This window comes from Natator depressus, chromosome 1 (assembly GCF_965152275.1).
Source record: "Natator depressus isolate rNatDep1 chromosome 1, rNatDep2.hap1, whole genome shotgun sequence".
Classification (NCBI taxonomy): domain Eukaryota; kingdom Metazoa; phylum Chordata; order Testudines; family Cheloniidae; genus Natator; species Natator depressus.
Window position 1 is genome coordinate 234,266,106 of NC_134234.1, and position 15,871 is coordinate 234,281,976.

Here is a 15,871-nt window from a genome sequence, read left to right on the forward strand (position 1 = left end):
AAATTGTGCAGTGGACAAGGAGAAGACAAAAGTGCTTGTAAGTCAGTTTTTGACCTCCTCTAATCATAGGGCCACCCGGGGACCCAAGCAGCCACAGGGCTATTCTACCTTACATCAACTGGAATGGTTCACTGGGGACTGGTCTGTCCAGATTGCAGGGTACTCTGGCTTCACCTAGAGTGCTCCAATAATATTCATGCTAGCAGGGGAATTCCCTTGTCATGAGAATCGCCAACCCCCCTGTGCTTCTTTAGAGTAGCTTTCAGTCCTTTTAGCACTGTTGGATCAATGCAAAGGAGACTTCCCCTGGGCTGAGGGTCTGGCCTGGTATTTCTAATTTTACATGGAAGTTAACATTGTTCCATTGGCTATCATTTTTTAAAAAATCAGGTGAAATAATGCACCAGTAATTCTCAGTTAAAAGCCAGAACATTTCTTCAAATTGAAAAACTTTAGGGTTTAATGGCATTGATTTTCTGCAATGACAGATTTATTATTGGAACACGTTCACATGCACCATCAGTTACATCTCCAGTGCATGTTCTGACAGGTTCATGTTGCCTCATTCAGGCTCCTGGACATGAGAGCAAGAAGGATTGATCCATATTTATATTGCTTTTCAGCATGGCAAGTTGTTCCAGAGCTCCCTGGGCAGGGGTGAAAGTACCTTAAAGGACTTATCAGTACTCCGGAGTCCTGATGAGGGGGCGGGGCCTCAACCAGAAGAGGCGGGGCCTTAAATCCCCAGGCACTTTAAATCAGGATTTAAAGGGCCTGGGGCTAGGGCTGTGGGAGCAGCAGCTGGGAGCCCCGGGCCCTTTAAATCACCCCGAGCTCCCAGCTGCAGAGGCAACTGAGAGCCCTGGGGCTTGGGGGCGATTTAAAGGGGGCTATTTAAAGGGCCTGGGGCCACCGCTACCGTCCCAGCCCTTTAACTTGCCACCAGAGCCCCGCTGCTGCTACCCCAGGGCTCTGGCAACAAGGCTCCAGGGACAATTTAAAGGGCCTGGGCTGGATTAACTTTTTGTGGGCCTGATGCCAAACATACTTGAGGGCCCCCCTGGGGAAAGAAGAGGCCAGGGGCAAGAGCACAGCAGGCCATGGTGGTGGTGGGGGGCGGAAGGATTGGTCCCCAGCTGGAGCGAGGCAGGGGCGGGGGCAAGATGAGCACAGTGACGCATGGGGGGAGAATTAGTCCCTGCTGACTGGAGCAAGGCAGGGGCTGGGGGCAAAAAAACAGTGGGGCGGGAGCTAGGGTTGGTCCTTGGAGCAAGGGAGGGGCTGGGGGTAAACTGCAAGGGCAGCAGGGCTGGGGAGGGGGTAAACAGGATCTCCCACACACACCCCTGCCCACATAGAGCGGGTACCTACCTTCTCCCTGGTTCCAGCCCATTCTCTTTGTCTCTCTCTGCACCAAGCTGAGGGTGGAGGTGCACTGAGAACAGGGCTGGGGATGCAGGGTCCGGGAGGGTGTTAGGGTGCAGGAGCAGGCTGGGGGTTGGAGTGCAGGGTCTGTCCAGGAGCTAGAATGAGGGAGGAGGCTCAGGGTTGGGGCAGGAGGTTGGGGTGTGGAGCCCTTACCCAGGGCAGCTCCCATTCGGTGCGAGGGGTGCAGGTGGGTATGTGGGGTGGGGGAGGGTGCAGGAGCTCCCGTTTGGTGCTCAGGGTGGGGGTGGGGATGTGTGGGGGGATGCAGGAGTCAGGGCAGAGGGCTGGGGTCGCTCCCAGCTCCCTGCCCTGAGCGGCTCATGGCAGGGGGCTGAAGGGGGTATGCCCTGATTCCACACCCTTCCCCAAGGCCCTGCCCCCACCTCTTCTCTGCTTCCTCATGCCAGCAAACAGCTGATCGGCAGCAGGGAGAGAGAGAGTGAGAGGGGGTGGGGGAACGCAGCACACTGGGGGGAAGAGGCAGGGGAGGGGGGAGCTGGGCTGCCAGCAGAGCCTGCCCTGCAGCAGCAGGACAGAGCCCCGGGAGAAGGCAGCACCAAACTTCTGCCCCCATAGGAGAGAGCGGGGTGGGGGTGGAGAAAAGCGGCCAGGGCCCCTTCCGAGCGTGGGCCCTTTAAATAGCTGCTGGAGCCCCACCAACACTACCCCAGGGCTCCGGCAGCAGGGCTCTGGTGGAAATTTAAAGGGCCCGGGGCTCCAGCCGCTGCTGGGAGCCCCAGGCCCTATGAATTGCTGCCTGGGGAAGCCGGTCCGCCCCGGTACAGCGCACCGGCTCTTGCCGTTATGCCGTACCAGGGCGTACTGGCTTCCTTGCACCTCTGTCCCTGGTCCAAGTAGGAGAAACAGGTTTGTAGTGCACATCACAACTTCTGGAGTGCCCTCTCATGCCTGGACAGAGCATTACAGAGGACTTTGCCTCTTGTCTGCCCTTGTCTGCCCCTGGTGGCCACTTCCTTGGCTGCGATGGCTAGTCCCTGCCCATTATCTTCTCCCCACTCCCTCTCTGGATTTTCTGTGGCTTGGCCCTCCAGCTAAGTCATATAACAGTTCACTCCCCATCCAAAATAACAAAAAGTCCAACTTAAATTCTAAATCAAATATCTAAATCACAAGTTCTCCTGCCCCTCTCAGACTTCACTGCTTCCTGGCCCCTGCAGAGCTTCTCTCATCTTACTTCTTCCCAGCAGGATTCTCCTATTGCTTCCTTTCACCGTGGACTTCAGCAGTTTACTTCTGGGGATCCTCCTGCCCCTATCTCAGGCCTCCCCAACAGGAGTTTACTCTACTCCTTGTGGGTCTCCTTCTCTTGTTGCAGGCCCTAACTCCGAGCTCTCCTACCCAGGAGCTACCCTAATCCCAGTGAGTACCTCAGCCTCTTCCCAGAGGAGCACTTCCCTTCTTCTTCCCCCTTCTGCTGAGTTCCCAGCTCTGTTTAAGGAGCGCTCTGCCTGTTTCACCACCACAGCTGGGGTTAGTCTTTCTAATTCAGCCCCTATTACACACAGCTGGGGTCACTAATTCGCCCTATGTTGTCAGCTCATCAGTGAGGCTAAGGAGTAGCTGCTAAACCATGAACAAGGCTAAGCCTAGCTTGCCTCAAAGGGCCAGCCAGCCCATGACAAGGTTCTTTTCTGGCCCTTTTCTGGCCCTATGAACCTATGACAGAAATAGGGGCTTATAGAATGTGCACATAGCAGACTAGGAACTATTGCGTCTCACATCGGGGTGTCTAACAGAAAACAAAGGTTAATTTTAAATCATTAACTAGCACAGCACATGGCTGTCAGAGATAATTACAAAGGATTCAAAGTTCTGGGGATTTCTGACTTCTATGAGTAAATGCTCTACACCTATCCCACAGTGTAATTAGGAAAAACACAAGCTCCCCATTTTGAAGGTACAAAAGGCAAAATTGCAGAAGTGGCATTTTGTGACAGACACATTGAAGGTCAAAGAAGGAGAAACCTATTTCCATCTGACGAAATAAATACCTAGGGCAAGGTCCTTTGACAGTGCTTCTGTACATTTGCAAGATTTCTTAATATTAAAGGCATACAGTACACATTTAGAAGTAACAAAGTTAGAGTGCAAAAGCACTAGCTACCACATTGAAATAATAAAATATCTGTACTGCTGTCATCAGTCCCCCACCACCCAGTCCCTTTACTGCCTCCCTCTCTCTTTCTACACAGTGTTCAAATTCCTCATCCTCACCATTGTGGATCTGCATGGCTGTACCTGCTTCTACATCTCTCCTGTCACTTCCCATCAAGCCCTGATGCTCTGCCCATAGGCTCTGACTCCGTGGGTGCTCTGGGGCTGGAGCACCCATGGGGAAAAATTGGTGGGTGCTCTGCACCCACCAGCAGCTCCCCGCCCTAGCTCACCTCTGCTCCGCCTCCCTCCCTGAGCGTGCCGCACCCCTGCTTCTCCCCCTAGCTCCCAGCGCTTGCGACCACGAAACAGCTGGGGGAGAGGTGGGGCCAATGCGGGGATTTGGGGAAGGAGTCCAATAGGGGCAGGGAGGGGCGGAGTTGGGGCAGGGACTTTGGGGAAGGAGTTGGAATGGGGGCAGTGCAGGGGCAGGAGGGGACGGGGCAGGGGTGGAGTCGGGGCAGGGTCAGGCACCCACCAGTGCCGGGAAAAGTTGGCGCCTATGGCTCTGCCCATGTGTCTTGCCTCACTGCTCCCTTGTCACCATCTACTCTTGTCTTCATTATCCCTTTACCAACCCCAAGTCTGTAATGACAGTCCTTTTCCTATAGGCCACTTTTCACCATTGATTTCTGCACCTCCCCTCTTGCCTTACCCTCACGCTATATTACAACTAGTGGAACAATCGGGAAATTATACGTAACATATTTATGAATCTTAAATCTCTTGACCATGTTCCTATAATTTTCTAGTTTTCCTTTCTGCAAATATTAGTGTGAGTGGACTTTGTTTTGCACAAATGTTTGGAGAAGAGCCATTTATTCATGCAGATAGTGGGGCATGAATGAATAGATGGAGCGGGTTGACGACTTTTGAGGAAAACATAATCCAGTCAGAAATCTAGGTCATAAGAAAAAATAGATGGAGCGGTCCATAAAATAGATGTAGTAGTATTCAGCTCCTATTTGTCACAAGTTTATCATGGACTGACAGACTCTATCAATGGCCCAATCCTGGAGCAGTATAAAAGGGCTGCAGCACCCCACAAAACCTGGCCCTCTTTGAATCTGTTACTCCACTATAAAATGGACATAAAAATTAAACAGTCATCTTAAAGGGGTGTCATGTGGATTAGTTAGTATTTTTACAGTGCTTTCAACGATATAAGAAGCACAACATTATTATAAACATGACACATTCTGGAAAATCCCCTTTTGCCTTATTTGTATTACAAATACCACCTACAGTACAATACAATACCACCTACAGACTTCAACTGGGATTGTGCTAGGCATTGTACAAACATATAATGAGACACAGCCCAAGCCCTTAAGAGCTTACAGTCTAAACAGGCAAGACAGAGACAGAGAGGAAAGAGAGTCACAAACAAGTGAAGTGACTTGCCCAAGGTGACAGAGCTGGTCAATGGCTGCCAGAAGGAGACTCCAGGTCTCCTGACTCCCAATTCAGTGTCCCCAGCAACACCATTAATTTCCAACCATATAAAATTCTTTCCGCGTTACTTCTGAATCCTTAGGCAGTCTCTTAAATTTTATTAAAAAACACCTCACTGGAGCAGCATCACGTATGAGAAGGTTAATTTGCAGTGACAAGAGAAAATGGAGGCTTATTTTTATGGAGAACATATTCATTCCAAAATGCAGGCTTCTAATGATCCCAGTCTATACAAATATACCTCTGTCCTTTCTATAATTAATAGTTTAAACTTCACTTGAAGGAAAAACCAGTTTCTATTCAGGCCTTGATTCTCAAGGACTGGAATTAACAAGGCAAAAAAAAAAAAAAAAAAAAGTGTCACCAGTAAGGTCACAAGCAAGCGTGAGAGTGTAAATTATAGACTGGAGATGCTCATTTCTATTCTACATTTCTGTTTACTGTGACTGCTGAATTTAGGCGCAAGATAATTACACAAAAATACACTACAGGAGAATGAAGAGGGAATTCAGCAATATACTAAAGGCAAACTAAAACCCTCCTTCCTGCCTTCAAACGACAGGAAACTTTAAACTTTATAAAAACTGCTGGACTATGTTCATTTGCTGGTTGTGCACTGCAATCAGTTCTTCTTACTAACAACAGCCAGATCAATAAACAAAATGAAACAAAAATAAACTAACATCTTTTTATATAGCAACGTGGTATGTTTTACTAGGCACTTTGGAATGCTCTGAGCAAGTGGCCTGTAGCTCTAGAGGCAAAAAGTTTGCAAGGAAGATTGATTCATTACTGGCACATAACAAGAGTTTCTTTGGGTTTGCTGCTAGCAGTGGGAGTCATGAATTATTCAACACAAGCTGCTTAACCCCCAATATAATTTATTTTTATATGGCATCTTTCATAAAGGATATCATAAAACCACTTTGCAGAGGCATCCATTCACAAGCTAAAAAGGAAAAAAGCAAAGGACAGTCTGAAGGGAAGATTTAAACAAAGAGGATAATGCAGGTGGTTTGGACAGGGAAGATCTTCAGCTAGCAGAGATGGACAGGGCAAGAAATAAAAAGATAGAAACAAAGAAGAGGTCAGGTTTGATGGAATGAATTGAACAGGTAGCTAGGAGACTTATGGTATGTCTACAGGTGAGCTGATCGGCAAGGCCATCGGCACTCACCATTTTTTTCCCCGGGGGTGCTCCAGCCCCAGAGCACCCACACCTAGATATATAGATACACATTAAGATCATAGAAGAGGAAATTGCAGTACATCAAGATGGGCTGAGGGAAAGACATAACTAAAGATGAGAGAAGAGGCAGGGACAAACTAAGGATTAATCCTAACAATGCTTTAGAGATGGTGCAAGACAGATTTGTTGGCTAGAGAAATGTAAAAAGGAAAAAAAATGGAATAGCCTGTGACAACTCACAATTTCTGACCTAGGGAGATCTAAGGTAAAGACCAGAAATGGAGCATGGTTCCAACTCAGAATTTCACCAGTTACCTATGGGATGAACCAAAATCCTCAGTATAAAATTCCCTGAACTTTTGGGGATGTTTGAAATCCAGGTTTTCACTGTGGCTCATAAGAAAAAGCCAAGGGGAACATCAGAAGATAATGGACACATGCAAAGGAGGGGGAATAATACATTGTTACATCTTAATTTACTTGGCAATGCCATGTGTCATGCTATTCCTAGCTAACACACTAGTATGTATTCTCTCTTTTCCCCAAACACTTCCATTCACTTAAAGCTAATTGATTCCAGGCATCATCAAGTATTTCAGATTCTGCTACAGGGGGACTTAGCTGCTCTATAATACAGTTCAGTCTGATAACAAATGGAAGCCTCTTATAGAACTTCATGATGCCATCTGGCTCACTAACACCATGGTGTAAGGCAAGTGCATTATATGAACTCTTTTGTGGTTTGGCTTTATGTTCAGGTTCTTCTGAACTGTAATGACAAAGAAACAGCAGCACACAATTCTCTTTACTGCTACAAGATTTCCGTGATGACTATGTTAATGAGGTCAACTGACAACCCTCTGACACCACCTATTATAGAAAACTCAAACAAGACTCCACACCACAATTCACCCAAGAATTTAAGTGCATTGTCAAATCCTCCCTCAAACAACTCCAAGAGAAACTCTACAACCTCATTCCCCCATGAACCCACTCAGGGACCTTCTACTTGCTTCCCAAGAAACACAAACAAGGGAACCCAGGTAGACTTATTATATCTGGCCTTGGAACTCTTACTGAAGGAATACCACGACTCATAAGAACCATCCTTAAAGGGCCACATCCCACACAAAGAGCTTGCTTCCTCCAGAAACTGACATCCTGCAGAAACTCAGCAACTTTAACAACGCCCCTCAGAATACCATCCATTTCACCTCCCTATTCACCAACATTCCTCACAATGATGGCATAGCTATCCACCTCAAATATCTACAAGACAACACTCAGATATCCACCCCAAACATCCTTTTCACGTCCTCACCCATAGCTACTTTACATTCAACAACAAGCAAACACTTTGCTCAAACCATGGGAACAGTCACGAGTACTAAGATGGCTTCCCAACATGCCAACCTCTTCACAGGCCACATCAAGGAAGAATTTTTGGATGAGGGCACCACAAAAAAAAAAAAAAAAGATATACCCAAGATACATCAATGATATTTTCAGCCTCTGGTCAGATGACCTAAACACCCTTATATCTTTCCACCACTACTTCAGCAACCACCACCATCCATCCATCCATCCTTCTTTCTTTCTCTAGGACACTTCTGTGCCAGCATCAAATTTCCAGACATCAGCTTCATCAAAGGAATGCTATAGACAACTGTATCCAAGAAACCCACAGATCACCACACCTACCTTCACAGGTCCAGTAACCACCCCAAACACACAAAGAAATCTGTTATCTACAGCCAGGCACTCAGATATCAGAGAATATGCTCCAAGAAGAAAATCCAGGATATACACCTTAGCATACTTAAAACCTCCTTCACCAAACTAGGATACTCCACCAGAGAAGTAGATAGCATGATTGAATGGGCCACCCAAATAAGAACATAAGAATGGCCATACTGGGTCAGACCAAAGGTCCATCCAGACCAGTATCCTGTCCACCAGCAGAGGCCAATGCCAGGTGCCCCAGAGGGAGTGAACCTAACAGGTAATGATCTAGTGATCTCTCTCCTGCCATCCATCTCCACCCTCTGACAAACAGAGGCTAGGGACACCGTTCCTTACCCATCCTGGCTAATAGCCATTCATGGACTTCACCTCCATGAATTTATCCAGTTCTCTTTTAAACCCCGTTATAGTCCTAGCCTTCACAACCTCCTCAGGCAAGGAGTTCCACAGGTTGACTGTGCGCTGAGTGAAGAAGAACTTCCTTTTATTTAAAACTGCTGCCCATTAATTTCATTTGGTGGCCTCTAGTTCTTATATTATGGGAACATAACTTTTCCTTATTCACTTTCTCCACACCACTCATGATTTTATATAGCTCTATCATATCCCTCCTTAGTCTCCTCTTTTCCAAGCTGAAAAGTCCTAGCCTCTTTAATCTCTCCTCATATGGGACCCATTCCAAACCCCTAATCATTTTAGTTGCCCTTCTCTGAACCTTTTCCAATGCTAGTATATCTTTTTTGAGATGAGACCACCACATCTGTACACAGTATTCACGATGTGGGCGTACCATAGATTTATATAAGGGCAATAAGATATTCTCCATCTTATTCTCTCACCCTTTTTTAATGATTCCTAAATCCCGTTTGCTTTTTTGACTGCCGCTGCACACTGCATGGACGTCTTCAGAGAACTATCCACGATGACTCCAAGATCTCTTTCCTGATTAGTTGTAGCTAAATTAGCCCCCCCATCATATTGTATGTATAGTTGGGGTTATTTTTTCCAATGTGCATTACTTTACATTTATCCACATTAAATTTCATTTGCCATTTTGTTGCCCAATCACTTAGGTTTGTGAGATCTTTTTGAAGTTCTTCAGTCTGCTTTGATCTTAACTATCTTGAGCAGTTTAGTATCCTCTGCAAACTTTGCCACCTCACCGTTTACCCCTTTCTCCAGATCATTTATGAATAAGTTGAATAGGATTGGTCCTAGGACTGACCCTTGGGGAACACCACAAGTTACCCCTCTCCATTCTGAAAATTGACCATTTATTCCTACCCTTTGTTCCCTGTCTTTTAACCATTTCCCAATCCATGAAAGAATCTTCCCTCTTATCCCATGACAACTTAATTTACATAAGAGCCTTTGGTGAGGGACCTTGTCAAAGGCTTTCCGGAAATCTAAGTACACTATGTCCACTGGATCCCCCTTGTCCACGTGTTTGTGACCCCTTCAAAGAACTCTAATAGATTAGTAAGACCTGATTTCCCTTTACAGAAACCATGTTGACTTTTGGCCAACAGTTTATGTTCTTCTATGTGTCTGACAATTTTATTCTTTACTATTGTTTCAACTAATTTGCTCGGAACTGATGTTAGACTTACCGGTCTGTAATTGCCGGGATCACCTCTAGAGCCCTTTTAAAATATTGGCGTTACATTAGCTATCTTTCAGTCACTGGGTACAGAAGCGGATTTAAAGGACAGGTTACAAACCATAGTTAATAGTTCCACAATTTCACATTTGAGTTCTTTCAGAACTCTTGGGTGAATGCCATCTGGTCCCGGTGACTTGACACTTTTGTTAAGTTTCTCAATTAATTCCAAAACCTTCAATCGTGACAATTCCTCAGATTTGTCACCTACAAAACATGGCTCGAGAGAAATACCTTGAGAGATCTTGTTTCAATACAGGAAAAAAACCCTCCAATCACATACCCCTCCTTGTCACTTGATACCCCATATGGGTTCCAGTGTAGGGTGGCATCAAACAATTACTACCCATACTTTGCGGGAACCACTTTCTGAAATAAATCTTTCCTGCTCTTTCCCCCTCCCCCCCTTTCTGGTCTTCAAACAACCTTACCAAGTTCATCATCATAATCAAGCTCCCCACGGACCAGGACACATCAAAGTAGCACTAGACTCTGCCATAACAATAGCTGCTAACCCTGCAAGCATATCTCCACTGCTATAATGTTCAATACCCCCCACAACACACCTTTCAAGATCCATGGATCCTACACATGCCCATCAACACCAGGTGTACCTCATCCAGTGCACTAAATGCCCCAATAATAACTATGTGAGTGAAATGAGACAATTACTACACTCTCGAATGAACTCACACAGAAAAATAAAGACAAAAAAACACCTACCACCTGCACAAGACAGGACCTTCAAAAGACAGACATGGGAGCTTAAATTCACAACTTTGGTAGACCCTAAAAAGCATGATCTTAATAAAGATACTCTATTTATAGCTTATTACACAATCTGTAGCCCACTAAACCCCCTCTTCCCTTTTCTTCTTTTTTTCTTTTTGTGTAGATCAGTTAATGGGCCACTTGAATGGTCTCTTAAGAGTATGTGTTAACTACTTTTGCCATACAATCTGGTCTGCCTTGTATTTAGCTGTGACACTCTAAGTACCTTTCCCAGACCTGAAGAAGAGCTCTGTGCAGCTCAGTGGTTTTCAACCTGTGGTTCATGGATCCCTGGGGGTCGGCAGACTATGTCTAAGATTTACAAAGGGGTCCGTATCTCCACTCAAAATCTTTTAGGGATCCACAAATGAAAAAAAAAAAAAGGTTGAAAACCACTGGTGTAGCTCAACAGCTTGCTTCTCTCACAAACAGAAGTTGGTCCAATAAAAGATATTCTCTGACCCACTTTGTTTCTCCAATATCCTGGGACTAACACAGCTACAGAGAGCACTGCAAACATGATTTGGAGAACTTATTCTGGAATTCAGCACTGACATGTATTCCAAGAAGAATTTTGCATGAGCACTTCTGATTTTACATCTATATTAACAACAAGGGAGTGGGGAAAGAGCAGCTCACATTCGACATCTCAGATACAGGGCCAAATTGATCCTTCAAGTAATCCTTCAGGCTTCACATTAAGTTGCCCTGGGGATGAGTTTGGCCTGTGGTTTCAAGATCTCTTTTAGAGTACGCTGAGGATGATCAGGAAGAGGCAGGAAAAAGGGGAAGATGAAAGCACAGCATAGCATAGAATTACAGCAGTTGAGGCCAGAACTGCAGCTCAATGCCTTTTGCACTACACTGAAGGAGCAAAGCAAGCAGCTGAGAACATTATTGACCTTGTTTTGCTGCTAATGAGACATGCTGAGATTCTGCAAGTGCAGGAATTTAGCGGTTCCCTATTGATGAGTTCTTCCAAAAGTGAAAATAAACTGTTCAGAACGTACTGTACACTGTACCGAGACACAGTGAGCTCATCCTAAGTACAATTACTTGTTATTTTTTCGTTAGCAATTAGTTTGAAATGAGAAAGAGCTTTTTCCCCCCCTTCTAAACAAACCCAGTCTCTCTTATGCAACAGTGTGATCAAGTAATGGAGGTAATGGGCTTGAATTGCCTGTCACTTGTTCCAGTTTTACACCAGCGTAACAATACTGTCTTGTTTTATGCAGGTGTAAGCACTTGGAGAATCACACACAGTGAGGTCTAAATGACCAAACCCTACACCCTGAGTTGCAAAATATAATTCATCACAGACATGTGAAATCAGTTACTAGTGAGGGAGAAACCTATAAAAGTTACAACTAGTACATGTGTATATCATCATCCAACTTCAAGTAGTTTCTAAGTTCAAAAGTTCCTGGCTAGTGATACCCAAAAAGGCCTCTTTCTGCCATGTATGTTCTCTCTTCACAAACGGACATTCAGCGACAGCTGGGTGTCTTCACTTTCTCTACACTGATGGAAAGAAACGCTGTCCCAGTAGGCAACGTTTCATAATCATACTTCCCATGTATTAAGTGGTGTACATCTTTGAAGAGCTGCACAAACATTAATTAACTCATCCTCATAACATCCCTGCAGTAAGAAGTTGGCAATGTTATCCCCATTTTATGGATGGAGAAACAGACAGCTCAGCCCAATGCAACCTTGGCATTAGAAAAAAAAGAGATGCTGATCAAGAAACTGAGGCAGACAGGGAGATTAAATAACTTGTACACGGCCACGCGGGGAGTAAATAGAAGAGCTGAGATTCAAGTTCAGGAGTACTAGCTCCCTGTCTCATGCTTATTTCTCTAGACCACATTTCCTTCTCAGTACCCCACAGTATAAGCACAATTTGAGATAGGCATGAACCAAACTCCATGGTTCAATACCTTCCGAGGTTCGAGGAAGGTGGGATCTAAGATTTGTGATGTGACCATTGCTTTTGCGTCTCTCCCTTTGGATCTGCTTTGTTTACAAATGTAGTACATCAGTATTCAGGTGCATAGCTTAAATGATCGAATACGTAATCAATACCATCTCTTAATGAGATACTTACTTTTGCAAAAATTCATCAGACCCATAAACACTTAGAAAACACTCTTCCTGGGCTGGATATTGATTTGTACAATGGAGAATCTCTACAATTAAGTTGCGGACAATACAGCTAGCTGTAAACAAAGATAAGAAGAAAAAATTAATAGCAGCTTGGTAGAGAGCTGCAGGCTATATCGTTGAGCAGAGAAAATGGAAGCCATAATGTGACTGCTAACTTTTGCTGCAGTATAGCTCCACCTAGAGGAATTAGAATGAACCACACCTTATTTAATAATTTTTTTCTGGCTTCACATGCTCTGAGGAAGATTGGGTTGTCATTCATACAATCCTAGCAAGTCACTGACCTCACCCCGGTTTTGAAAGAAACAGGAGAGTCTGTCAGGAATCTAGAATTATAAACTTATCAATTATGAATCAGAGATGGCAGAACCAAAAAACTAGTTATTCCCACTGAAATCTATAAACTCAGTTTTCCCCTCTTGAAATTGTGTGTACTATTCTCAAAAGTGAATACAACCTAATGCAAAAAAAGAGGGCATGATGAAGGCTCTGTGCGTGCACAAGATCCAAGGATATGCCAGAGATTTGTTTGTCACTGCAACCAGCCACATCCATTTCATGTAGCCATACGCAATGGGCACAGCAATGATATGAAGATTTGTGCAATTAGCCCATGATAAAACTACTCTAGTAGTTACATTCTTCCATAACCCTGCTCCAAATATTTAGACCACTTTCCATTTCAGAGATTTTCTCCCCCCCACCATTTTTGAGGATCTGATCCAAAATCAGAAAAGATGCACGTATAGTTGGATTGTGAATTCTGGGAAGCAAATCACAATATAACTAACTAAATTTGCCTTTATAGGCATAAAGAACTTACCCTACCAGACTAGATTATTGGTGTCTCAAGTCTGATACACTCCCTCTAACAATGGCCAGCATCTGATTCTTCAGAATGAAGGCAAAGATCTCCCACAATATACCTAGTCAATTGTGCAATGCAGCACACAGGGGAAATAATTCCTTCTAAACTTCTGTGACAATCTGATTGCCCACAGCTAACAATCCGAATCACCAAAGCAGAGGTTGATTTTCATTTCAATTCTCCATTCATGCTATTTCCTTACTGCTAAAAAAAATTAAAATGTTCATTTTAAAGGTTCATTTTAAAGTTTAAGGTGTTAAGACCATTTGTGTTTTAGTGATCTCTTGGAGAGCAGACAGAAAAATTAAATGCTCACAATCAAACTGAAGGCCTTAAAAATAAAAGTGGCCAGATTCACATTTATGCACTGGCTGCTTTGTACTGCCTTAGTGATACAAGGCAGCTGTGAGCCTGGCTTAACCAACCCGTTAAACTAAAGTAGCACAAAGAAGCCAGATCATATTGGTGAATCTGGACCAAAAATATTTAAGCTAGTTACATTTAGATCAGGCCAATCAATGCTGATTGTTTTTCATGCAAAATTGACATTTTCTTTTATATTTCTCATGAAAAAAACAATTGGCACTTTCAATCTGCTCCCCCCACCCCGCACCCTCCCTCCAAAAAACAACAACAACCTTAAAATGGAATGGTACCAAGTACCTCACAAGATGTTTGTGTATTTTAGTAGAACTGAAGAACTGAATTTTGGAAGGCTAAAGAAACCCAAAGCACTTACCACATGGTGTAAGATGCAGTGGAGGAGATGAACAGTTTGTCAAAATGCTAACTTTGAATTTTGATTTACAGAGGATCTCATCTGATAATGTTGTTGTGACGCTCCAAATCTTCCCAGTATTTGTCTTCAAATCAAAAGCAGGATATGCGTCTCTGATTCTGGAGAGAACATATGATATATTTATAGATTTGTCTCTCCTGTCACTTAAGACAAAACTACCACAATATGCCAAAAACAACAGCATAGTTAGATATTAGGGAAAAAAATACATGCTGATGAAGGGTACATTGATGCTATGAACAAATCTACTTCTGTCAGACATCTCGGTGAGATAACTGCTGCCTATTTCATGTTTTATTAAATAAGAGAACCACTGGTAAAATCTCCATTGATTACAGTATGCAATATTATGAGCAGAATCACTGTGTGGGTCTGATCCTAATCCCACTAAAGTCAAAGGGAGTTTAGCCAGAGACGTCACTGTATTGTGATCAAAATAATTTCACCATGGTGCAACGAGTGTATTCTGTTAAACTAAGTAAACCCATTTAGTCATGTCCGAATAATGGTGACATCATAGCAGAATTTTTGGAAGCCTTCTCAATCTATTGCTGAATTTCAAGCACTCAGTAAGGTGACCTTCCAGTGATCTGCCACACACCATTCATCCATCTCCTCACTGGTTGCCGTCTACTATGATTCCCTCCCCCACTTCCATCTCTGTACCTAATGGGACCAAAATACATACATTTGCGACTGATTTCTGACATCAGGGTCTGCTTCTCTCCAACAATATTTCTAACATAGAAAAAAAAATGAATGCCTATCTGCAGGATATGCAAGAGAGTCTTCACCAGCACCACACTTTAAAAGTTGCAATTTTCTTCGTGTCAGCAGCATTAACTTCCCAAGCTTCACATCTATAAATCACCATGGAAAAAAATGAGGCTTTTTATGAGTCACGCCTTCATACTTTTTGAGATGCCATGGTTTTTCCAGTTTCTTAAGGGAGACCATAACTGAGGAAGCCATCCCTAGTCTTTTACCAATTTCCTTAGAACAGCATCCTTAGTTGGATATATATGATCCCAGATAATTAAATTCATCTACTGCCACTACAGTTTGTCTGTTAATCCTGATGCCCACATGCATCTCATTTTTGTTAATCATGTCAAGGTACAAGCACTTTGTTTTCATCGCATACAGAAATAGTCCATATTCCACACAAACTATTTTCATAGACTCCATCATTTATTGCATTGGTGGTTGTAGAAAAGAGCGTCGTGTCAACATACCTGAGGTTAGCTAAGAGATGTTCACTAATGGAAATCCCAGCTCCTTCCACTTTGTCAAAACCATCCAAGGCTCATCTCATAATAAATCCTGTGTACATATGTTAGAGACTTGAAGACTAAATACATGGTTGCCTCACACCTTGCCCAGTGGAAAACCACTCACCATTGCCTATTGCTGTCTGCACTGTGGTCTGCTAGAGACTTGTAATAAATTCAATTAGATGCTTTGTCTGCCAGTATCCTTCAAAGGTACAAACTGTCATGTTGGATGGTGTAAAATACTTTTGAGTAGCCAATTAAGCACATACTCAATGTGTGATTGTACTCTCTGCATTTTTCAATGAGACTATGGATATCCTCAGTTTGATCATGTGTGACTTGG

At 43.8% G+C, this 15,871-nt stretch overlaps 1 protein-coding gene across 1 annotated transcript in view; it reads right to left on the minus strand.

Moving 5' to 3' along the window:
* Positions 1 to 15,871, minus strand: part of PIK3C2G (phosphatidylinositol-4-phosphate 3-kinase catalytic subunit type 2 gamma) — a 330,089-nt gene that overhangs the window by 252,141 nt on the left and 62,077 nt on the right. Inside the window, exons 5-6 of the mRNA XM_074938223.1 lie at positions 14,195 to 14,352; positions 12,529 to 12,640 (exon numbers count right to left, since the gene is read on the minus strand). Of these exons, the coding sequence (XP_074794324.1) occupies positions 12,529 to 12,640; positions 14,195 to 14,352 (270 nt within the window). The remainder of the gene's footprint in view (positions 1 to 12,528; positions 12,641 to 14,194; positions 14,353 to 15,871) is intronic.